At 42.7% G+C, this 25,019-nt stretch overlaps 2 protein-coding genes across 14 annotated transcripts in view; both read right to left on the bottom strand.

Moving 5' to 3' along the window:
- LOC143283876 (chromosome-associated kinesin KIF4A-like) overlaps nucleotides 1–25,019 on the bottom strand; it is a 178,649-nt gene that overhangs the window by 62,353 nt on the left and 91,277 nt on the right. For 2 of the 13 annotated variants that reach the window (XM_076590265.1, XM_076590270.1), the window contains exons 1-9: nucleotides 24,633–24,696; nucleotides 20,780–21,013; nucleotides 20,068–20,261; nucleotides 17,375–17,464; nucleotides 13,384–13,550; nucleotides 6,946–7,040; nucleotides 6,498–6,617; nucleotides 3,348–3,523; nucleotides 2,947–3,008 (exon numbers count right to left, since the gene is read on the bottom strand). The exons of 8 other annotated variants lie outside the window; for them this stretch is intronic. In XM_076590265.1, coding sequence (XP_076446380.1) covers nucleotides 2,947–3,008; nucleotides 3,348–3,523; nucleotides 6,498–6,617; nucleotides 6,946–7,040; nucleotides 13,384–13,550; nucleotides 17,375–17,464; nucleotides 20,068–20,261; nucleotides 20,780–21,011 — 1,136 coding nt within the window. In that variant the 5' untranslated portion in view covers nucleotides 21,012–21,013; nucleotides 24,633–24,696. Of the gene's footprint in view, nucleotides 1–2,946; nucleotides 3,009–3,347; nucleotides 3,524–6,497; nucleotides 6,618–6,945; nucleotides 7,041–13,383; nucleotides 13,551–16,164; nucleotides 16,703–17,374; nucleotides 17,465–20,067; nucleotides 20,262–20,779; nucleotides 21,014–24,632; nucleotides 24,697–25,019 lie in introns of those variants that run through there. 3 more of the 13 variants (XM_076590266.1, XM_076590268.1, XM_076590269.1) reach the window with 3 other exon arrangements.
- On the bottom strand, nucleotides 14,951–16,148 carry LOC143283878 (uncharacterized). The gene is made up of 2 exons (XM_076590271.1): nucleotides 15,788–16,148; nucleotides 14,951–15,352 (listed from the first exon to the last, which is right to left on the bottom strand). The coding sequence occupies exons 1-2, from the start codon at nucleotides 15,836–15,838 to the stop codon at nucleotides 15,029–15,031; spliced, it is 375 nt and encodes a 124-aa protein (XP_076446386.1). The 5' UTR covers nucleotides 15,839–16,148; the 3' UTR covers nucleotides 14,951–15,028.

Below are 25,019 nucleotides of genomic sequence, written 5' to 3'. Positions count from 1 at the left end.
GCTATGCCCCAACGATGACCAACCCTGATGACAAAGAAGCGTTCTACGAGGAGCTCAGCCACACCATTTCAGCGGTAGACAGAAAGGACAGGCTGATCATCCTTGGAGATTTCAATGCCCGTGTCGGCGCGGACTAGTCTACTCCTCGTGGCCAAAAGTCCTAGGACAGCACGGCACTGGCAAGTGCAACTCCAACGGACTGCTTTTGCTCTCGCTCTGCGCGCAGCATGGACTGACCATCACCAACACCCTCTTCCAACAAGCAGGCAAGTACAAGAACACATGGATGCACCCCTGCTCCAAGCGGTGGCACATGCTGGACTATGTGATTGTCTGGCAGAGGGACAGAGGTGATGTTTCCATTACATGCTGCATGAGAGGAGCAGTCTGTTGGTCGGATCATCGCCTGGTACGCAGCAAGATGAACATCGGACTTTCACGCAAGCTCCAACCAGCCAGGCACAAACCCCCTAGGAAGCTGAACATCCACCGCCTCACTACCACCAAGGACGTGCTGCAGCAGCAAATCCAAGCAGCTCTCCAAGAAATTCCTGCATCGACTGATGTAGAAGAGGTATGGAGCACCTTTAGAGATGCTGTGTACACAGCAGCAGCTGACACACTCAGCTTTGTACAGAGGAGCCACAAAGACTGGTTTGACAAGAACGACTCTGGAATCTCCAAGCTCCTGAACACACTGCACATATGGCATCAGGATCACATTTCCAATAAAGACTGCCAGAGGAAGAAAAACCAGTACTTGCAAACCAAGCAACTCGTACAGAAGAGGCTGCGTGAGATAAAGAACACCTGGTGGGAGAGAAAGTCCAAAGAGATTCAGTCCGCTGCTGATGCTCACGACATGAATACCTTCCATGATGGTCTCCGAGCTGAGTATGGGCCGAGAGTCACAGGATCAACCCCTGTCTGAGCCTTGGACCAGACCACCCTCCTGAGAGACAAGAAAGACATCCTTGCCCACTGGGCAGAGCACTTCAACACCCTCCTCAACAGGGACTCATCCGTATCTGACAAGGTAATTGCAGCCCTCCCACAGTTACCAGTCAATGACTCACTAGCTGCCCCTCCCACCAAGGCCGAGAGCCGGAAGGCCCTGAAGCTGACAATGTCAGGAAAAGCACCAGGAGCAGATGGAACCCAGGCTGACATCTACAAGTATGGAGGCGAGGTGCTGACAGACAAGTTGACCGCCATGTTCCAGTCTATCTGGGAGAGAGGGGAGGTCCCCCAGCATTTCAAGGATGCTTCAACTGTCCACATTTACAAACAGAAGGGAGACAAAACATCCTGCGATAACCACCGTGGAATCTCTCTCCTCTGCATCGCCGGCAAGATCTTCGCCCGCATCATACTGAACAGACTGGTTGACCATGTCTCCAACACAGTCATCCCTGAAGCACAGTGCGGCTTCCACTCAGGCAGGGGAACATGTGACATGGTGTTTGCTGTACGCCATATGAAAGAGAAGTGCCATGAGAAGAACAAGGAGCTCCACATGGTCTTTGTAGACCTGACTAAGGCCTTCGACACAGTGAACACTGTGATCAATGGAAGATCCTCCTAACCTTCAGCTGCCAAGAGAGCCTAAACCAGCTGATTACATCATTCCACAATGGCATGCAGGCAAGAGTACAGGAAAATATTGACATGTCAGATCCGTTCCCTGTGGTAAATGGAGTGAAGCAGGGCTGTGTCCTGGCATCCACACTGTTCTCCATTCTCTTCTCTACCATGCTGATTGACGCCTTCCAAGACTGTGACCGGGGCATCTACATTCAGTTTCGCACAGATGGCAAACTTTTCAACATGACAGACAGCAGGATCCCGAAGATGCTACTGTATGGCCAGCTGAAGGAAGGCCACCGTGAACTTGGAAGACCCTGCAAGCGCTTCAAGGACACCTTGAAGATAAACCTCAAAGCCTGTGACATTGACATCGCTTTCTGGGAAACTGATGCCCTTGACCGCTCTCGCTGGAGGATGCTGTGCTCCAGTGGCATAAAGACGTTTGAAAACAAGAGAATGCTGGCCATTAAGGAGAAGCGTGAGCGAAGGAAGCAGGGCTCAACTTCTCTAGCCCAAATAGTTGGGACAGTAGTTATGAGGACACACACCGACAGATAGGCCTGCCTGACTACTCATCCATCAGTCCACTGGAGACTCCATCATATCTGGCACATTTGCTACTGTTTGCACTGAACAAAAAAAAAAAGAAAATAATAAAACGATACATACAAACATTGTGACAGTCATGTTACTGTAAAAACTATACTGTGATTTAAGATGTTTTCCTTACAGGAAATGGAGTTTGGTTTATCTACAGTCTGACATGGATGTCCAGCTCTTCAAATTTATCCATACAACATGCACACCTGTGTATCTATAAAACAAAATACTGCTGAGGAGAAGTGAACTGACTATACGCACCTGTGTATACAACAAGGTGCTGCTGAGAAGTGAACTCTGCACACCTGTGTATCTATAAAATGCCATTGAAGAGTAGTGAACTAACTATGCACACCTGTGTATCTATAAAATGATATGCTACTGAAGACCAATGAACTGACTCTGCACACCTGTGCTATCAATAAAACAATTTAGTATTGAATAGTAGTGAACTGACTGCATACCTGTGTATCTATAAAATAATATGATACCTAAGAGTAGTGAACTGACTGTACACCTGTGAATCTATAAAATGATATGATACCTAAGAGTAATGAACTGACTGCATACCTGTGTATCTATAAAATGATATGATACCTAAGAGTAGTGAACTGACTGCACACCTGTGTATCTATAAAATGATATGATACCTAAGAGTAGTGAACTGACTGCACAGGTGTAGTGAACTGACTCTGCACACCTGTGTATCAATAAAGATCAATAAGTGATACAGTACTGAAGAGAAGTGAACAGACTCACTCAACAGCCATGTCACTTGATCCACCACCTTTCTGAAGCAGCTGGTTCTGCAGGGACTGTACCTGGTAGAGAATGCACAACAAAAGTTATACAACCTTTCTCTAAACATGTGACAAAGATATGATTGACATCTTTGTTGTTGTTCTTGTTTTATGTTTACCACAGACATTATGCAACCTTTTCTCGACATGTGACACACATCTGCTTCACACATTTCTTGTTGTTCTTGTACAGGCATTCTTTTATTTTTTTAACTTGTTAATAAGCTTCATCAAGAATTTTAATAGTCAGTCAGAAACTCAAGTCATAGAATAGTGTTATTCTGACAAACATTAAGGTCGTCTACAATCTACATGCACACCATGTCCTAGAAATGAGTGATGTTTTCCAGGGCCACTGACCACTTGTCTGAGGCGAAGGATTTCATCACTCTGAGGATCTCTGTTGATGACAGGCTTGTTCTTGATCTTCCGGGCCCTGTCAGCGTAGCGTAAAGTGTTGAGGGTCTCCTCCATGTTGGAGTCTGCCGGACTGACACACGCCACCATCAGTGTGTGACTGTTGCCCCCAAGGGAGTCTGAAAGCACACACTTCCATTTAGTTATACATTACATTTAAAGTTTCAGGATCCCATAGACCTCCATTCAGTTATACATTGAAGGTTCAAGATCCCATAGACCTCCATTCAGTTATCTCCATTCAGTTATGCATGGAAGGTTCAAGATCCCATAGATCTCTATTCAGTTATACACTGAAGGTTCAGGATCCCATACACCTCCATTCAGTTATCTCCATTCAGTTACACATTGAAGGTTCAAGATCCTGTGGACCATTCAGTTACACATTAAAGGTTCAAGATCCCATACACCTCCATTCAGTTATCTCTATTCAGTTACACATTGAAGGTTCAAGATCCCATACACCTCCATTCAGTTATACATTGAAGGTTCAAGATCCCATAGACCTCCATTCAGTTATACATTGAAGGTTCAAGATCCCATTGGCCTCCATTCAGTTATACATTGAAGGTTCAAGATCCCACAGATCTCCATTCAGTTATATCCATTCAGTTATACATTGAAGGTTCAAGATCCTGTGGAGCCCCATTTAGTTATACATTAAAGGTTCAAGATCCCACACACCTCCATTTAGTTATACATTTAAGGTTCTAGATCCCATAGACATCCATTCAGTTACACATTGAAGGTTCACGATCCCACAGACCTCCATTCAGTTATCTCCACTCAGTTATACATGGAAGGTTCATGATCCCACAGACCTCCATTCAGTTATACATTGAAGGTTCAAGATCCCATAGACCTTTTATGGCTATCAGGCAAAAAATTCAAATTCACTGTGTCAAGGGCTCAGCATAGGGAGAGGCTGGGCCCAGGCATCTCCTCCCCCAACTGAAGTCGGGTACTCATTCACACCTGGGTGGAGAGGAATATTTGAGTAATGTGCCAATTTTCTAAATTTGATTTTGAACTGAGATGTTTAACTTTACTATAAACATGCTGATCTTAGTGATGATGTAGCTGATGGTGTTTTTGTTGTTGTTGTTTTTCAGTGACTTAAATGGATGTTTATATGCCTGTAATTGATGCTCTTATGTCATGTTTGCTTTAAATTTTGGGTGTATGTTTTTTTACAGATTAGTATTACTTTTTGTGGATTTCACCATTCTATTCATGGATACTTTGTGCATGTGAATATACAATAAGTGTGCATGGGTGCTTGCATACGGGCAGGCGTGTACATGTGTACGGGTATGTGTGTGTTTTGAATAATGAAAAGTTATCGGACTTGCTTAGCTATGACTGAGTTGAGTGTCATTTTGTTGTTATGTTGTTTGCCAAATTTTACCATTTTGTTTATGATTTGTATATATCACAGACTTCACCACACTTGATTTCTCTACAAGATAATAAAGGTATTCTGATTCTCCCTCTCCCAGAGACACAAAACCATGTAGAAATAGAGCCTCGCACCCTGACTACTGGTGACCACTGGATCACAAATACAACACCTAACCATTTCAGCCACACCACCTTTTCAGTCTTCCATCTATACTAATAAAAGTACAAAAAATGAAAAACAATCACGCTACAAAAATATGTAACATACTGATTTAGAATGGCTTTCAAGCAATCAGAATTTAACCTGATGAATATTCCACATGATGAGTAGGAAGGCAGGCATCCCATGGGGAGGGAGTGGAGGGGAATTATTGAGAATTAAGTTTTACAACCATCAAAGAACAAAATGGGGAGGGGGTGGAGGGGAATGGAACTGTATTATAGTGGAACAAAATATCTGAAAGTGGAACATACTATGACATAATCCCTCGTGCAGCCTAGCACCTGGGGCATCACTTAAGGTTTCAAAGTTGTCTCAACACAATCAGCAAAGTATCAAATATCTATTTCTACAAACTGAACATAAACACAAAAACTACTTCAGGTAAATCAACATTTTCTACATAACTGAGGCTTTAAAGTTATCATAAATAGATATTGAATACTATGGTTCAAAAGCTAACAGTAACACATCTATAAGTGGACTAGGGCTAAAAGACAGTGCTGAAATGTACTTTCTTAAATGGCCGTACCTGTGATATCAATTTATTTTTAACCCTTTCGACACTTCTCTGTCAGTCAGCCTGCCCAGAGTGAAGCAAGGTCAGCTCAGCCTGAGCACAGCTAGAAACTGCCTGTGCAAGAGACCGACTGAGACACATGGGAGTTGCTGTACTCAAACTATGATATCTTTGGAACCACTCAGTCAATCTCACTGATGTTTTCTTTATGTTAATGCAAAGAGACTGTTCCATATTGTCAATAATGCTTGTGAAAATCGATTTCTATCTTCGTACATCGCAGCCTGCTTGAAGCAGTAACACGCTGCCTCTTCCGTGCACGGCTTTCTTCCTCTTTGTTAGTGCTGTCAGAGTGTTTCATCATTCGGATTGAATGGCGAATCAACACACTTCCACTAAGTTACTGTCAGCAGTGAACTGAGAGTGTGGACTTTCATTCAAAACAATATAACAATATTTACAGCGTCTGCTACAGTTTACTGACGTGAAGCACAAATTCCGCTAGAAGTACTGTGTTGAGCGTCCATTGTGAGTGTTGAGTGGTTGCAGTTTAGCTTGCTTCGTTTGCTGTCAAAACATGCAGTGAAAATGACACGTCCCATTCAAAAACAGACTGAAGGAGGACTGACCTTTCACCTTATGTAAATATTGTGACTTTGTGTGATTCAGGACAGAGAAGAGTGTAGTGGGAAGTCAATCTAATAGTTTTGCCTGCACACGTCCCCTTCAGTGGTGAACCCCTGCAGTCGGCAGGCGGCGCCTAAAGTGGCGTGAGGGTTTTAAAAAATGTCCATACACAACAAAAATTTATCAAAGTACCACAAGAAATCCTTGGCTGAATATTTTTTGTACACAACGACACACACACTGACCATAGATTAGTAAAATATGAAACATGAAAAATAAAAGAATCAAATCAAAGGCACTGACTGACTCAACAAATTTCTCATACCTTGCAACAAACGAGTGAGCTTGGAATCTCTGTAGGGAATGTGGCCTCGCTTCTGAACATCTTCACCAAGAGCACTGATAACGTTTCCCAGTGACAGCAAACCACGGTTGATGTTTACTCCTGCAATAAGTTAAAGTCCAATATTTTATAGTTTACTGTGTATTCTAAAAGATCAAACCAAGAAATAATTTCTCACCTTTGATTTTGACAAATATACACATTGCATCCAGATATATGATCAAATCTTGAAAGATTCTTTCAAAAATGTTTGTCCCATATCTACACATATATATATATTACAAATACAAGACATAAAAAATGCAAGATGATTAATCTCCCAAACCTTTTCCCACTGAATAATTGACTCCCATGTGTAAACAAAGTTACTTTATGTAATGACATGGTTATGGCTGTGTGTGTATCTGTGGTTGTTTTCTGTTCAACCTACCTTCCTTGAATCTGTCCCCCTCTGCTCTGGTTCTCTTGGCACGCTCTGATCCAGCCAGGTCAACCAGGTGGAACTTGGCAATGCACTGGTCATTTCTGGAGGAGAGAACACACTGCACATCATCATCTTTCTTTACATATCTTGGTTTAATAGGTTCTTTTTTCTTTTATACTTCAATAACAGAACACATTACACATCATCATCTTTCTTTACATATCTTGGTTTAATAGGTTCTTTTTTCTTTTATACTTCAATAACAGAACACATTACACATCATCATCTTTCTTTACATATCTTGGTTTAATAGGTTCTTTTCTCTTTTATACTTCAATAACAGAACACATTACACATCATCATCTTTCTTTACATATCTTGGTTTAATAGGTTCTTTTTTCTTTTATACTTCAATAACAGAATACATTACACATCATCATCTTTCTTTACATATCTTGGTTTAACAGGTTCTTTTTTCTTTTATACTTCAATAACAGAACACAATACACATCATCATCTTTCTTTACATATCTTGGTTTAATAGGTTCTTTTCTCTTTTATACTTCAATAACAGAACACATTACACATCATCATCTTTCTTTACATATCTTGGTTTAATAGGTTCTTTTTTCTTTTATACTTCAATAACAGAACACATTACACATCATCATCTTTCTTTACAAATTACAAATCTTGGTTAATAGGTTCTTTTCTCTTTCATATTTCAGTGATATGAAGTATTAGACTGAACATCAAGGGAAAAAAAGATAAAATATATGAATTTTGGATTGATGATGGAGTCTCCCGTCGGTCCGACGGATGGGTAGGCAGGCAGGCTTATCTGTTGGTGTGTGTCCTCATATGAATATGTACCGAGCAGAATTAAGAACCTTGCTGGACCTCAGGAACCTCTCCTTTCAACTGTGAAGAGACGCAAGCTGATATGGTTTGGGCACAACACTCGACACACCAGTCTGTACAAAAAAATCATGCAAGGCACCATCAAGGGCGGGAGAAGAAGAGGAAGACAGCAGAAGAACTGGCATGAGAACATCAAAGAATGGACCGGACTCCATACACGTGAGTTGCTGCCAGCGGCTGCTGACAGAGACAGATGGAGAAGGGAGGTTGCATCTGCAGTCCTCAGGTTTTCCCCAACGACTACTTTATGGGCCTGAGGTGAGGTGAGGTAAGGTCCTCATATGGGAGAAGAGGCTGATTCTGGATGCACAGCACTTCCCACAGATTTTGCAAGGGAAAACGTCTCCAGAAGTTGAGCCCTGCTTCCTTCGCTCACGCTTCTCCTTAATGGCCAGCGTTCTCTTGTTTTCAAACGTCTATATGCCACTAGAGCACAGCATCCTCCAGCGAGAGCGATCAAGGGCATCAGTTTTCCAGGAAGCGATGTCTATGTCACAGGCTTTAAGGTTTATCTACAAGGTGTCCTTGAAGCGCTTGCAGGATCTTCCAAGTTCACGGTGGCCTTCCTTCAGCTGGCCATAAAAAAGCATCTTCGGGATCCTGCTGTCTGTCATGCGGACAACGTGTCCTGTCCAGCGTAGCTGGCACTGGATCAGCAGGTTTTCAATGCTCCTCTCTAGGACCTGGAGGTTGGAGAACCTGTCTTGCCACTTTATGCCAAGGATCTTTCGTAGGCATCTCAGTTAAAACTGTTCAAGTAGTTGAATGTGATGGCGATACGTCGTCCATGTTCCACAGCAGTACAACAAGGTGGTCAGCACAACAGCTCTGTAGGTTTTCATCTTGGTGCTGAGCCTGATACCTTTGTTGTTCCACAGCCTGTTGTTGAGTCTGCCAAAGGCGGAGCTGGCCTTGGCGATGTACAGCGTCACTTCTGTATCAAGGGCTCCGTTGCTGCATAGGGTGCTGCCCAGGTACAGGGTTCCCAGGTGGTGGGCATGAAGCCAAAAAAGGACCTTTAAAGGACTTTATAAGGACCTCAAATCAGTTTAAAAGGACCTTTGCCGACATGACTTTACAGTACACCCCAATCTATTTGACATGCAGAACAGCAGACACTTACCTCTCATAAACGGAAGAACAGCTAATCCCATTTGACTGTCGTATTTAGTCTTTGCAATTCACGTCACTGTAGGCTAGGCCTAAGCAAAGCAGCAGCAGCAGGCGTGACTCACAGCCACTGTACCACGCTTCGCGTCTGCCACCGAGCAGAAAGCGCACTACTGTTAGGGCCTAGGCCTATAGGCTGTATCCTCCTACAGTAAGTACTGAGTTTCAGACGATCGCGTCGGCATCTTTCAACGCGCTTTGCAACTTGCGGTTTTGGTTTCGAAGGTGTTTCAGTTTCGTTCTCAAGTCTCTTTCTCTTCATAAAACAGGACTTAACAGTACCTTTCAAAAATTAAAAGGACCTCCTGATGAGTTAAAAGGACCAACTTGCTGAATCAAAGCACTTAAAAGGCCTTTTGACCAAAATCCAATTCCTAAGGACTTAAAAGGACTTGAAAGGACCCTACGAACTTGAGGTAGCAAAACTTGTCAACTGACTTGATCTCTGTGTCATCGATCTTGATTGCAGGTGGTGGGGAGGCACTGACGTTCTGTAAGCTAGCTGGTTGATACATGGACTCGGTCTTGCTGAGGCTGATGGTGAGTCCAAAGCACCTGCAGGAGGTTGAGAACCTGTCCATAATGAACTGCATGTCCTCATGGGTGTGTGCAGAAAGCACGCAGTCATCAGCAAAGAGGAACTCTCTCAACAGTGCCTCAAACACCCTGGACCTGGCATGGAGTTGCCGCAAGTTGAAAAGTTTGCCGTCCGTGCGAAACTGAATGTCGATGCCCCGGTCACAATCTTGGAAGGCATCAATCAGCATGGCAGAGAAGAGAACAGAGAACAGTGTTGGTGCCAGGACGCAGCCCTGCTTCACTCCATTTACCACAGGGAACAGACCCAACATGTCAGTATTTTCCTGTACTCTCGCCTGCATGCCAGCTGGATTAGGCTCTCTGGGCAGCCAAACTTTAGGAGGATCTTCCACAGACCACAGCAGTTCACCGCGTCGAAGGCCTTAGTCAGGTCTACAAAGACCATGTGGAGCTCCTTGTTCTGCTCACAGCACTTCTCTTGCATCTGGCATATGGCACACACCATGTCACATGTTTCCCTGCCTGAGCAGAAGCCGCACTGCGCTTCAGGGATGACTGTGTTGGAGACATGGTCAACCAGTCTGTTCAGTATGATGCGGGCTAAGATCCTGCCAGCGATACAGAGGAGAGAGATTCCACGGTGGTTATCGCAGGATGTTTTGTCTCCCTTCCGTTTGTAAATGTGGACAATTGAAGCATCCTTGAAATGCTGGGGGACCTCCCCTCTCTCCCAGATAGACTGGAACAGGGTGGTCAGCTTGTCTGTCAGTACCTTGCCTCCATACTTGTAGATGTCAGCCTGGATTCCATCCACTCCTGGTGCTTTTCCTGACGTTGTCAGCTTCAGGGCCTTCCAGGCCTCGGCCTTGGTGGGGGGGTCAGCTAGCGAGTCATTGACTGGTAGCTGTGGGAGGGCTGCAATTACCTCGTCAGATACGGACGAGTCCCTGTTGAGAAGGGTGTTGAAGTGCTCTGCCCAGTGGGCAAGGATGTCTTTTTTGTCTGTCAGGAGGGTGATCTGGTCCAAGGCTCGGACAGGGGTTGATCCTGTGACTCTCGGCCCATACACAGCTCGGAGACCATCATGGAAGGTCTTCATGTAGTGAGCATCAGCAGCGGACTGAAGTTCTTCAGACTTTCTCTCCTACCAGGTGTTCTTCATCTCATGCAGCCTCTTCTGTACGAGTTGCTTGGTTTGCAAGAACTGGTTCTCCTTCCTCTGGCAGTCTTTATCGGAAATGTGATCCTGATGCCGTATATGCAGTGTGTTCAGGAGCTTGGAGATTCCAGAGTCGTTCTTGTCAAACCAGTCTTTGTGGCTCCTCTGTACAAAGCTGAGTGTGTCAGCTGCTGCTGTGTACACAGCATCTCTAAAGGTGCTCCATACCTCTTCTACATCAGTCGATGCAGGAATTTCTTGGAGAGCTGCTTGGATTTGCTGCTGCAGCACGTCCTTGGTGGTAGTGAGGCGGTGGATGTTCAGCTTCCTATGGGGTTTCTGCCTGGCTGGTTGGAGCTTGCATGAAAGTCCGATGTTCATCTTGCTGCATACCAGGCGATGATCTGACCAACAGACTGCTCCTCTCATACAGCATGTAATGGAAACATCACCTCTGTCCCTCTGCCGGACAATCACATAGTCCAGCATGTGCCACTGCTTGGAGTGGGGGTGCATCCATGTGTTCTTGTACTTGTCTGCTTGTTGGAAGAGGTGTTGGTGATGGTCAGTCCATGCTGCACGCAGGGAGAGAGCAAAAGCAGTCCTTTGGAGTTGCACTTGCCAGTGCCATGCTGTCCTAGGACTTTTGGCCACGAAGAGAAGTCCATGCCGACGAGGGCATTGAAATCTCCAAGGATGATCAGCCTGTCCTTTCTGTCTACTGCTGAAATGGTGCGGCTGAGCTCCTCACAGAAAGCTTCTTTGATGTCATCAGGGTTGGTCATCGACAGGGCATAGCAGCTGATGACTGTGGAGAAGCTGTCGTGCAAGTTTGGTTTGTATGGCAAAGCCCACGCCTGAGGTTCTTGGGGTGCCATCTGGCTTCCCAGTGCAGTTGAAGGTGTAGCCCCCTCCAACTTCCTCCACCTGGGTTTCACCCGCAAACCTGGTTTCGCTCAGGGCTGCTATGTCCACCTGGTAGCAATCAAGCATTCTAGCAATGAGCGCTGTGCGCCTTTCTGGTCTGTCGTCTCTGTCTAAAAGGGTGCGAACATTCCAGGCACCCAGATCAGGGCATGACTCCTGGTTCTTTTCTTCTGTTGTTTTCAACCGCTAGTGTTGGATGTCCAAGTAGGTGCGGTTTCCTACTAGGTACTAGGTGAGGCAGGCTTTGTTTAGGGATCCTTTTATCTCCCCTTCCCCATGTGGGGAGAGCAGTGCTGTCCCTAAATAGGGCTGCTCTGACACCGTGGGAGGATACGGGCGCTGCATCTGCCCCAGTCTACGGCAGATGACCTTCACCCCACAGTCGCCTGCGTGCAGAGTCGTGACTTGGAAATGCCAGTAGCATCCTCTGCGTGTCCCCTGTTCCACTTCTCCATCGACGCAGGGCTTGGGAAAGCTGGGTGTTGAAGGGCTAGCTCGTCGTTCCGACATTAGCCTGGTTGCCTGACCAGCACAGGTGACTTTTTTTAGTGAGGAGTTGTGCAGTCCCTTCCCCACTCTCTTGCCTTCCAACACTCACAGTCCCACAGGTGCAGATACTGCCACGTGTAGGACAGCCTCAGCAGGTGCAGGTTTTTTCTTTGGAGCTCCGTCTCCTAGGATGACTTCCAGCCAAGGATAAGAGCTCCCCCTGCCCTTTGGTCATCCTCTTCCGCATTCACAGCCATTCATTCTTCTTCTTCTTCTGTGTTCGTGGGCTGCAACTCCCACGTTCACTCGTATGCACACGAGTGGGCTTTTACGTGTATGACCGTTTTTACCCCGCCATGTAGGCAGCCATACTCCGTTTTCGGGGGTGTGCATGCTGGGTATGTTCTTGTTTCCATAACCCACCGAACGCTGACATGGATTACAGGATCTTTAACGTGCGTATTTGATCTTCTGCTTGCATATACACACGAAGGGGGTTCAGGCACTAGCAGGTCTGCACATATGTTGACCCGGGAGATCGTAAAAATCTCCACCATTTACCCACCAGGCGCCATCACCGTGATTAGAATCCGGGACCCTCAGATTGACAGTCCAACGCTTTAACCACTCGGCTATTGCGCCCGTCACAGCCATTCAGAAAAGTTTCCTTCTCCGCCTGGTCCATCGTTGTGAGACTTCACATGCGGCAGGTAGTACTGGGTTACATGGTACCAGTAGTAAGGGCTATTACCCTGACCTGACCTGATTTTGGATTACGGTACCATAATGAACATAAATCAGAAATGATGTATGAATACGTAAAAATATAAGATAACAGAAACTTGATGGAAACGTGCAGTGATAGAAACCTTATACCTCTTTTTATATCCACGCATCTTGATGTACGCATGGCTGAAACTCTAGATCACTATCTCATTATCTGTGATAAATGTTTACTCCTCAGTCCAAATAAAGCAAAATCTCTGCATCTAACACTTTGTGTGAGTGAGAGTATGATTGTGTGTGTGGAGTACTATCCAAACATGCAGCACTGAATCCACATTGTACCTAGCATCAAGCATGTCAATACAGCAGTCACAACAATGACAGTGCCCACACTTCAACGATTCCTCAAAAAACACTCAGTTCAGACCACCACACTATCATGTCTTACACATCATCTTTCTTGCTTTTCTCAATGTACACGGTAAAGATAGCATGGGATCGACTGGACTTACACATCATCTTTCTTGCTTTTCTCAATGTACACAGTAAAGATAGCATGGGATCGACTGGACGTGTCGTTCATGGCTGTGGCTCCAGTGGTGCGTGACTGAGCCCCCTGCGACAGGCACTGAAGTGTGTCCTCAAATGAACCCACTGGCACCTCCCTCAATCCTTTGATCTGAAGTCACACAGAGCATCACACACTGGTCAGTTCACTTTGCATTGTCAGAAAGTGATGAAACAATAACAACACAAATAATCACACAGAGCATCACACACTGGTCAGTTCACTTTGCATTGTCAGAAAGTGATGAAACAACAATAACAACACAAATAATCACACAGAGCATCACACACTGGTCAGTTCACTTTGCATTGTCAGAAAGTGATGAAACAACAATAACAACACAAATTATCACACAGAACATCACAAACATTGTCAGAAAGTGATGAAACGACAACAACAACACACACATATAAATGATATATGTACATGCAATTTCACACTCCGATACAAACTCAACAGAAAGAAACAAGTTCTGCCTAAATCGGATATAAAGGTGCTTGTAATTACCAATAAATATTTCACTCAGACACACACACACACACACACACACACACACACACAAATACACATATTGTTTACTGTTTATGTTTGCTTATACCATAGTCTAACCAACCGCACATGGCCATATGAGGACTGTCAAACCATTCAAATATTCAACCTCAACAACACATAACTGTGACATTTACATAATACACTCACAAAAAAAACAAAAACAAGACAAACCCACAAAACAGCTCATGACACAGTATCCTGCCAACTGAACTCCTCAGAGCAAATACAACTAGGCCATGCTGAGGACGTCAGCCCTTCTTTTTAATTCATTACAAAAAATCATAAAAAATAATTGATGCCAAACAAAAAATACATAAAAAGGCCATATAGGCAAATAACACTGCTGAATGGACAGCTAGTGCCCACCCCAGTGTTTACAGTTTCACTACCTAGTTGCTGGAGCAAAACAGCACAGATTGTATATCATAAACTGCAGAAAAAGGAAAAAAAACTGCCGTCTTGCTCGAAAAAAGAAATGGAATAGACTGGGAAGGCAGAAAACTCAGACAACAGCGATGGAAGAAAAAAGGCAGACATAATGAGAGCAATAGAAAAGAGGGAATTTCTAGCACAGAATTTCCAGAAGTCGGGGATGCTATTCATACTGACCCCCACCATCCCACGGGGGATATAGAACATGCATGAACACAGGCACACACACACATAAACCCAAACACACAGTGCAAAGACATACTAATATATATATAATATATATTAATAACACATTTCAAATTTACTTCAAGTTGAAGCTTTAGGGGATAAATTGAAGTCTTAAAAAAACACCTGAAAACATTCACTTAGTAGAAATAACAACACATTTCAGATCCCAATTCAAGCTTTTGGGGATTTTTTTTTTCTTCAGTCTGCTTATTTTCCATGAATATACTAGTAGTTTAGTTATCACTAAAGTCAGAAAATAAAAGAATGGAGGTAAAATATGTATTCAAATATGTACACAGGTCTGGACTGTTCACTGTTGGAGACGGTGAATTTTGGTTGCTGCTGCTTTCCTGTAGTCCTCCACAGTATGATACAGTTCAAAGCACAGAGTGGGACACACTGGCTTCTTGCACATTGATTATGGTTCCAAATGGCAGGTTGAGCAGCCAGTATGTCCACCAGTAGTACTTGATTTCAGGCTTACAACACAGCCCCATCGTGATCTGAAGTGCTGTGTATGCCTTCATTTCAGGGACAGTGATGTCTTTGGCAGCATTCAGCCTTGAATATTGACTGAGTTCAGTGATGCCTGACAGCAGCTCCTCTGCATACAGATTAGACTGGTCAGCAATGAGTTGGAATGTGATTCTGGGAAGAAAAGAAGTCCACTGGACGGAAGTTGTCAGTGTTGACAAGGACACCTGAAACACATGAGCAAAAAAAAAGAAGGAAAATACAATCTGTAATAATGATACAACAGCTGATTTATTATCAGCTAATGATAAATACTGCAAATAAAAGATATTATACTCATAAACAAGTGCACAAATAGCAAAAACAAAGATTTTCACACAGGTATGTTTTACACAGTGTATCTCCATAATCTTCACAAGAAAAAAAACTGACATGAAATGTTTGTGTGGTAAATAAACTTACTGATCTTACTCTTCAATATCCTATACTTGTCTGATACAATGGACACATAATTCTATATGTACTACTAGTGAATGGACAGTGCACCTCTGATCTGTCCATATAAAAAACAAGTGCGACCTAATCTTAGTCACACACACTCTCAGTGAAATACATGTGTGAGCACAGACACACACACACACACACACACACACACCTCTTACCTGTTTTCTTAGTAAAATTTGGAAGCCATTCTTCAGGACAGTAGGGATCATCCATGTTGTACAACACCCACTGAAACAAATCAGGGCTTGGCACAGCTGTTCTACCACGCCCCCCTCCTGGTCATTGGCATGCAGTTGAGCTCGACCCACGGCCACACTGGTTTCTGACGTAACACAGACGCTGCCACTTGAGCAACACACTCTTCCCCCACACTATCATAGTTACTGACAGCTGCAGATGTGGTGGCCGTAGCAGAACATGTGCTCCACTAGTCTGGCCACACCCCGTATGCTCATGACTTGGTACCTGGCTCAGTGCCCAGTCACCATCACTATCACTCGCCCCCTCAGACAATGAAACTCCTTCATCATCATACGGGAATTATTCGCCTGAATCTCATTTTGCTGGCCTGGCTGAAGTCTCAGTTGCTCGACAACTTGCTCAGTTGTGAAGTAGCGTTGTTTGCTCGTCGATGCAGCCATTTGGGAAAGTGAAAAGATCAAAGTTGTGGATAAAACTGTAATAAATTCACTCAAAAACTTGCAGAAGTACTGTAAGGATGGCGTCAATCAATGGAAGGGGATTCCCCTAGTCACATGCACAAAATATGGCCTTTCAAACCTCCTCAAAATAAGAGTGGTAGGTTTGTGAATGACCTACCCTGTTTCGGTCGCCTTTTGGCGACATCGGCGGCCTCCCTTGCAGGTGCCAAGAGGCAACATCAGTGGCCAAAGTGTTAATTCACTTTCTTCTTCGTCATCATCCACCTCTTCGATGTCCGACCCTTCAGTTTGTAGCATTTCAAGTACTTCGGCAACACTAAAATGTTGCTGCCACTGCCTTGTTCTCTCCTCAACATTTTGAGAAGAACCCGCTTCAGACGCCATTTGCTAACAGGCTGCCATGCGAACAGGCGACTGGTCAGTAACTTTGTCAGCGTGTGTGCGAGACAGGCCACACATGAGAGGCTGGCCAATCATACCATTCGGTTGTGGAGTGACCCAGAATAGTGCACTCTGCTTGGCTAATCACAAAATCAGGAGTACAGCGTGTGATGGATTTTTATTTTTGGAAAATGCTATTCCATTCCGTCGTCGGAATCTGAATATATTTTATGTTGGAATGCTCACGTATTCCGTGGTCCAGAGACAGAGTTAATCATATACCTTAATTTCTCCATGCAACTCCTCCCTGAGGGTTTGGTCCAGAGAGAGTTAATCATATACCTTAATTTCTCCATGCAGCTCCTCCCTGAGGGTTTGGTCCAGAGAGAGTTAATCATATACCTTAATTTCTCCATTCAGCTCCTCCCTGAGGGTTTGGTCCAGAGAGAGTTAATCATATACCTTAATTTCTCCATTCAGCTCCTCCCTGAGGGTTTGGTCCAGAGAGAGTTAATCATATACCTTAATTTCTCCATTCAGCTCCTCCCTGAGGGTTTGGTCCAGAGAGAGTTAATCATATACCTTAATTTCTCCATGCAGCTCCTCCCTGAGGGTTTGGTCCAGAGAGAGTTAATCATATACCTTAATTTCTCCATTCAGCTCCTCCCTGAGGGTTTGGTCCAGAGAGAGTTAATCATATACCTTAATTTCTCCATGCAGCTCCTCCCTGATGGTTAAACTTTGTCTCTGAGATGGTGGACACAGCAGATCAAGCAACTCTTCATTGTAAATCTGCACACACACACACACACACACACACACACACACACACACACACACACATAAACTCAGACAAAATGTGAATAGAGAATAACATTAAACAAATAGTAGTTAAATCTTTTCAACTACATGAAATTCACAAAATATATTTTGTAAACAGCTAATATATCTGATTGTATGAAGATGAACTGATCATAAGCCAACCATAAACCTAGCTCTTATTTTGATGCTCTCAAAAATAATATGGTCTAACTCTTGAGTCACCTTTTGAATGCAACACTATGTTTATTCTATTATTTACTTGCTCAGGTTTTCTTTCCACTTACCAAAATGTATGTGAAACCATTTTTGCAACGAAAATCCACTGGAACTGGCACTTACATAATATTTGCACTTTCAGATTATTCTATGCATTTCTTCTACTGAATATTTGTCTGGTTCATATCAAATTTTGCAATTATGGTTTCATTAAATGTACCATGTGCACATGCTTATAAGTGTATTACTTCTTTGATATAGAGTGTACTGCATACATGTATAATTTTATATACATCAGTTGATAGTATTCCTTTATTTTCAGTCACTGTGGATACTTTATTTATGATCGTGGCTGTACTGTATTGTAGTTTGTACTGTAATACATGTAAGTGTTGTCACAACAGAATTCTCTGTGTGAAATTCAGGCTCATGGCTGCTTTCCCTGGGGAAAGCGTGTCACCAAGGTGCAGTGCCACTTACATTTTTATTTTATGTTTCTGTCTGCAAGTGTATTTGATTTACTATTAAAGTGGATTTTGTTACAGCATGTTGCCAGGGTTTCTTTCATGTGCCTTCTACACATGCCGCACACATGACCTGTTTATTGTCTCATCCAAATGACTAGTACCAAGACCATCTCTGTTTACGCATACCCAGATTCGAAAACTCCACTCTCGGCCGCCACACTTTCTCTGTCTCTGGACCTTGCATTTGGAATGAACTCCCTCTTTCACTTTGTCAGGCCTCCGCACTCAGCTCTTTCAAGTCTGGCCTTAAAACCCACCTCTTCCCAAAATAGCCTCCATCCCCAACCTCTTTAATGTTTTTCATGGGTTTTTTTTTTAGAGTTATGCATGATTGTGGCTGACTGGAATGAAAGTGCTTTGATTTGTCTCTGCACAAGATTTAGTGCTAAATACTATTTATTATCATTATCACTCAAGGCACAGTTGAATGCATGGTTACAACTGCCAGAAAACCAAAAAAGTGAAAGGCAGGGGTCCAGGGGCCATCAACGCCCCTGACAGGGTACATGGGCAGCACCCTGTTGGGGGACCCAGGGGGGATATTACATTTAACAGGCATTTGGAAGGCTCTTGCTCAATCAAAAACAAATTTTCATCTAAAAATCACTGATTTGGTTATATGTTGTACCTACAGACATACAGACATAAAGTGATAAAACCATGAACACACACTATTTAAAGACATTAAATGGTGGAAAATAACTCATCTTAACCATGAATCACGATCAATACAAATGGTGGAAAATATCACACCTTAACAATGAATGAAAATCATAAAGCTGCTTGTATGGAAGTTGGAACTGTTTCATATAAAATGCAAATGGGTTAGGTCCAAAGTCCTTTCACCAGTTTCAGTTCAAGTTCACCCTGGCAACACTCATCCACATTTCCAGACCTGTAGACCTTATATTCGTATTTGGTGTATTCTTGTCAAAAAATGGTGTACTCTTCCTCAAAATGGTGTCCTTGGCTGTAATTCAAATTCCTTTTTTTTTTCTTTTTTTTTTTTAAACATATTTTTTATTCATTTTCAAATTCCTAATATACGCCTGTATTATCTATCTATTGCAGATTTCACATTAACATTATCACTATTAGTACTACAGATTTCACTTTAGCCCAGCTGACAACCAGGGCCAACTCATGGGGAGGAAGGAAGGTGGGCACAGCCATTCAGTACATTGCTCTCTTGGACTGACTACATCAACAGGTAGGAGGCACTTTGTTTTTCTTTTCTTTTTTTCTGAAAACAGACATTTCCTTTATGACAAAAACCTGAAAAGTGAAATCCGTCTCAGGATGGAAGAGTTGCACCCATGGGAATGGGAGTGAAAATCCTGATCCGGTAGTTTTTACCATCACCATTGGTTCAGTTTAGCAGCATTGACCAGTATGGCAATATTGCTCATTTTGAATAAAATAAAGTGCTGGTCTAATACTAGTAATAGCATAAGTTAAAAATCAATATGCACCACTATCAAAGAATATACTTTGTTAAAAAAAAATATTCAGGTTACAGAAAACACCTTATATGATTTTATGAAATGAAAATTACACATATTTTTTTTTAATGTATAAGTAGCTTCAACACACAAATAATACCCCACACATACCTGCTCATGCACAACCATACATGCCCTCATTCAAGTACATACACGCACGTATGCACAAACACACACACACACACATGCATTCATACACTTGCACACACACACGCTGGCAAACACATTCAATATTAAACACCATCAAAAGCAAGCCCACCATCTTATGGAAGAAGATACAAGTCAAAATAGCACTCAAACACAGCAGATGAAGAAAGGAACAACTCACTTCAAGGTAAGAAACAGTAACTCTGAAGCTGTACTCAGACTTCTCACTGATGCCCCTGAAGAGGTCTCTGAGGATTCTGGGGATGATGCCCATGGCGTCTTCATCCTGACTGAGATACGCTTCATAGCAACCCCCCATTGAGAAGGTCTTGCCACTGCCTGTCTGACCATATGCCAGCACTGTTGCATTGTAGCCTGCAATGGTTTAGTTTATCAGCATTCATGACCAACATTTCTTTTGCAAAAAACAAACAAACAAAAAACAAAAAACAAAAAAAATCATTTTTCTTTCTCCTGTTTTCTTGACAGTTTGGAAAATGGAAAGAAGACACTCCTGCAGCCCTGACACAAGAGGTCCACCCTTCTCAGAAGCAGAATCTTTCCTCTCTTGTGTTTTATTTGGGTTTTTTACCAATATCAGTGGGTGCATGTATGACTGTGACTATGGTACGTGTGAGTGTGCGTGTGTGTGTGTGTGTGTGTTTGTGTGTGTGTGTGTGTGTTTATTCTTTGATAAGTTGTATATGAGATGAGCTCGCTCAAGTCACTGTAAAAGAAGAGAAAAAAAGTCTTCTTAAGATGGAATCTGATCTAGTAAGTATTACTGGAAAAATATCTCTGCAGGATGATATCAAAAAACCCCAACTGGCCACTAAATGCAAGGAATTCAAAAACAAATCAAACAATTACCCTGACCAACAGACTGTGCTCACCTTCAAAGATGCTTTTCACCAGCTGTTGTGCTGATTTATTGTAAACATCTTGTTGGTTTTGGGAAGGAGAGAAGACATAGTCATACGTGAACGCTTTGTCCTTGCCAAGAATAACTTGAGGCTCATCTGGGTGAAACCAAAGACAGGTCTGACAGCCTTCGTTCTCTTCTCTGGGAATTAATGGACGAGCTCTCAAAGCCACCCTGACTGGAATGACTTGCTGGTCTGACATCCCTATGCACAAAACAAAAAACAAAACAAAAGTTTAAAAAATGCTGTTACTGTGTTAGAAAAAAGACTTCCACACACACAATGACTGAAACAATTACAATTAATTACAGATATAAAAAGATTGCTATGTGGAGCATCAAATGCCATGCATATGTAACAATAACATGCAGCAGCAAACTGTTCATGTATGATAATGTTGTTTTTTCATAATGTACAGCACAGATCCTTCATTACTTCTTCCCAGTCTACAGCTCCCAGGTCTTTCCTAATGCTATCAAAATCTGCCTTTGACAAGTGGAAATGGGCTTGACCTGCATCCTTGTGAAGTTGTTTCCTACATGACAGTTTCAGAATCAGTGAAGCATGGTCACTCTTTCCCATGCCAGCTCCAGTCTCTCTCTCCTTAACAAGTTTTCAAAAACTGGGTGCTATCCCCCTGTCCTACACCTCTCTTGTTCTCAGGCCTATTTCTGGATAGTTCAAGTTGCTTAGAATGAGAGTATTTGGAGGCCTACCTTTGACTGTTTCCAGTAGGACTTCATTCAATCTTTGCACATTTTCAAGGCTGCTGCTCAGGCTTCTATACACTTGCCCCAGTGTAATCGCTTTTTCTTTTGCTGTTTTTGGTTGTGAAACTGGCTAGATTTATCGTATCGAAACATTTCAAAATATTTACAACAGATGCTTTCCTTTTCTTCAAGCTTGGCCTTTCTCTATGTCTACCTTCAACAGTGCCTCAAAAAGTTCGGAATTAAAAAAGAAATCCTAGTTGATTTCTACCAAGCAGTCATTGAAAGTGTGCTAACCTTTGTTATTACTGTTTGGTATGGAAACATTTCCAAGGCAGAAGTTGCAGCCCTTAACAGAATCATAAAAACTGCCACCAAGATTACCGGGGCTGATCTACCTTCTCTAGAAGACATATATTATAAATGGCTACGCAAAAAAGCAAAATTTGTTTGGTACGGAAACATTTCCAAGGCAAAAGTTGCAGCCCTTAACAGAATCGTAAAAACTGCCACCAAGATTACCGGGGCTGATCTACCTTCTCTAGAAGACATATATTATAAGCGGCTACTCAAAAAAGCAAAATCAATCAGCCAGGATGAATCACACCCAGCTTTTGGGATTTTCAAAATGCTCCCCTCTGGTCAACGGTACAGAAGTAAAAGGACAAAAACCAATCACTTCGCCAATACCTTTTTCCCCAAAGCAGTCAATGCCCTGTCTCTCGAACAAATCCAGTGTGATAAATAGAATTGTGCAACCAACAACCATCTACCTGAATATCTAGTCATCAGCCCCATCCACATGTAATAAGCAAATTCTGTTCAAACGTGTGTGTGTGTGTGCGCGCGTGCATGTGTGTGTGTGCGTGTGCAGTGCGTGCATGTGTGAGTATGCACAAGTTTTTATATTGATATGCACTTGTATGTATCTTATTTCTACTGTATCTGTGTTTGTGTATGATTTTTGATTTATGTTCGTATCTTATGTACTATCCCCCAAAAAATTCCTTGTGACCCTGGTACACTTGGTAACAAAGACATTCTATTCTATTCTATTCTTCATCAACCTGAGTAGGTAAAATACTTATTATTATCATTGTTATTATTACTTCCCCATGTTTACAACCTGACTGTTTCTGCAGATCCATCTAATTCTTGTGAGGTCATCCCCTTAGATTTCTCTTTGTTTCAGGCCTCTGGCTTGGGAGAACTCAGTCTGTCCTTGTGACTTCTGTTGACATAGTCTTCAATCTCTCGAATCTAGGCTCACTTCTAGTCCCTAACTCCTGCAGAACCTGGTTCTGTTGCTCTGTGACTTCTGTTGACATGGTCTTCAATCTCTGAATCTCTAATGGCTCACTTCTGGGCCCTAACTTGTATAACCTGGTTCCATTGCTCTGTGACTTCTGTTGACATAGTCTTCAATCTTGAATCTCTAATGGCTCACTTCTGGGCCCTAACTTGTATAACCTGGTGACTTCTGTTGACATGGTCTTCAATCTCTGAATCTCTAATGGCTCACTTCAGGGCCCTAAACTTTTGCAGAACCTAGTTCATGTTGACCCCATTCTCCACCTTCTTGTCTTCATTGTCTTTTGCAGGGCTGTGCAAATCTCAAAATCATAAAACTCATTTCTCTCCTTGCCCTATCCTCTGCCTCAGCTGCACACAGTTTTGTTTTGCTGTCTACTGCAGTACTAGTTTTTCCACTTCTTCCAACCCCAAGGTACTTTTCCTGGTGTCTTTTGTCTTGGTGAAGGTTCATGACAGCATCAACCATTTGTTGTGGAAATTGGCCTTTTTCTATCTTGGTTACTCTCTTCTCAACACCTTCCATCAATTTTCCTACAACCATCTGCAGTTTTGTCATATCATTTATGAATTTTTAGCTAAGAAGTTGTAAGAATTGTTACAATACCAATGTATCTGTGGCTGGTGTAGCTGTCTTTTTTCAGAACACCATATACATCATCTGCACTGCCTTGACAAGTTATGTGAAACAATCTTTCACAGTCCACACACCAAAGATTTATAATTGTCCTTGACTAGCTTCCTGCAGCTGCTAAATGATGTTGTGTTTTTAGTGGAGTGATTGCAATTGTGGCTGTTAATGCTGATCCTCTTTTTGTGCCAGACATCTTGAAAGCATAAAGAGACAGACTCTCTGAGGCTACCTATTAGCATGGGCTTACACACCACTTCAGTCATAAGCAGACTTGACTTGGTTTCACTCTATCTGCATACAAGCAAACAGAAAGTCCACCCTGTAACTAAATCTTTCTATCAGCTAGGGGCTTACACACTTCAGCCCTAAAAGGATTCAACTCTGTTTCACCCTGTCAGCATACAAGTGAGCAAAGAGTCCACATTAGTATAACTTTGATTGTTGCTTCCTAGTTTGGGGCTCACACTCAACTTAAATCCAAAACCGGTTACACTCTGTCTGCATACAAGCAAAAAGGCTGCACTGTAACTGAAGCTTCCTATCAGCTAATGGCTCACTCACAGCTTTGATTATAATTAGCTCGAACTTGGTTTCCCCATGTCTGCATTCAACTTACCAGCATGCAAGAAGTCCACCTCGAAGCTTCCCGTCACTGAATTGACCAGCAAATTCAGTACCAATTAAATTTGAACTCGGTTTCGCCCTGTCTGCATACAACTTTTACAAGCAAGCATAAAGTGACTGCGATGGCAGAATAGAGATGGGAGACCAACAAACTATCTCCTGTCTTTAGTCTTAGACAGGTTGACAGGACGCTTCTGATCTTCAGTGAATAATCGTCAAACTGATGGCAATGTCTGGATGTGTAAAAACTGAATACAGCTCATAAGATCACTCAGACGGAAGAAGAAGAAGAAGAATCGTCAAAACTGATGGCAAACTGTAAAAAATTAATGCAGCTCAAAAAATCGCTCTGAATGTAAACCCAGCCCTCGGACCCAAACTCAGGACAGACGTGTCAAGAATCACTCGATCAGGGAAACAAGTCAAAGCACAGGCAGCGCATCATTGTTATCAGTCCTGAAATCATTTTCAACACCACTGTCTACACTTTTTTCTTTCTTTCTTTTTTTCAACTAAAATCAGATTTCACGAAAATGTTTCTTACCGTATTGGTCTTAAGTCAGGACTCAGAAAATATTGTTTGAAATGTCCTCCATTGAACATTTAGGGACACCTGATTGGTCAAAATATCCCCAAACAAGAATGATGTCCCCTGATTGGAAATTTGGTCTAACACCACAAATAGTCAAACAGGACAGATGGAGACAGCGGAGACGCAGTTTAATAATAAAAATAAATGCAAGTTCATATAGCGCAGTACCCCATCTCAGATGGGGATCACTGTGCTTTACAATACAATATACTAGTTTAAGATTAAATGATATAAAATACGAACAAAGTCAAAAGTCTCACATGACATTGGCTAAAATATACATATAAGTCTAAGACTAAGTGACATAAAAAATTTAAAAAAATTAAATGTCATTCAACA

The sequence above is a fragment of the Babylonia areolata genome, chromosome 7 (assembly GCF_041734735.1).
Source record: "Babylonia areolata isolate BAREFJ2019XMU chromosome 7, ASM4173473v1, whole genome shotgun sequence".
NCBI lineage: Eukaryota > Metazoa > Mollusca > Gastropoda > Neogastropoda > Buccinidae > Babylonia > Babylonia areolata.
This window is presented reverse-complemented; position numbering and strand designations above follow the sequence as displayed.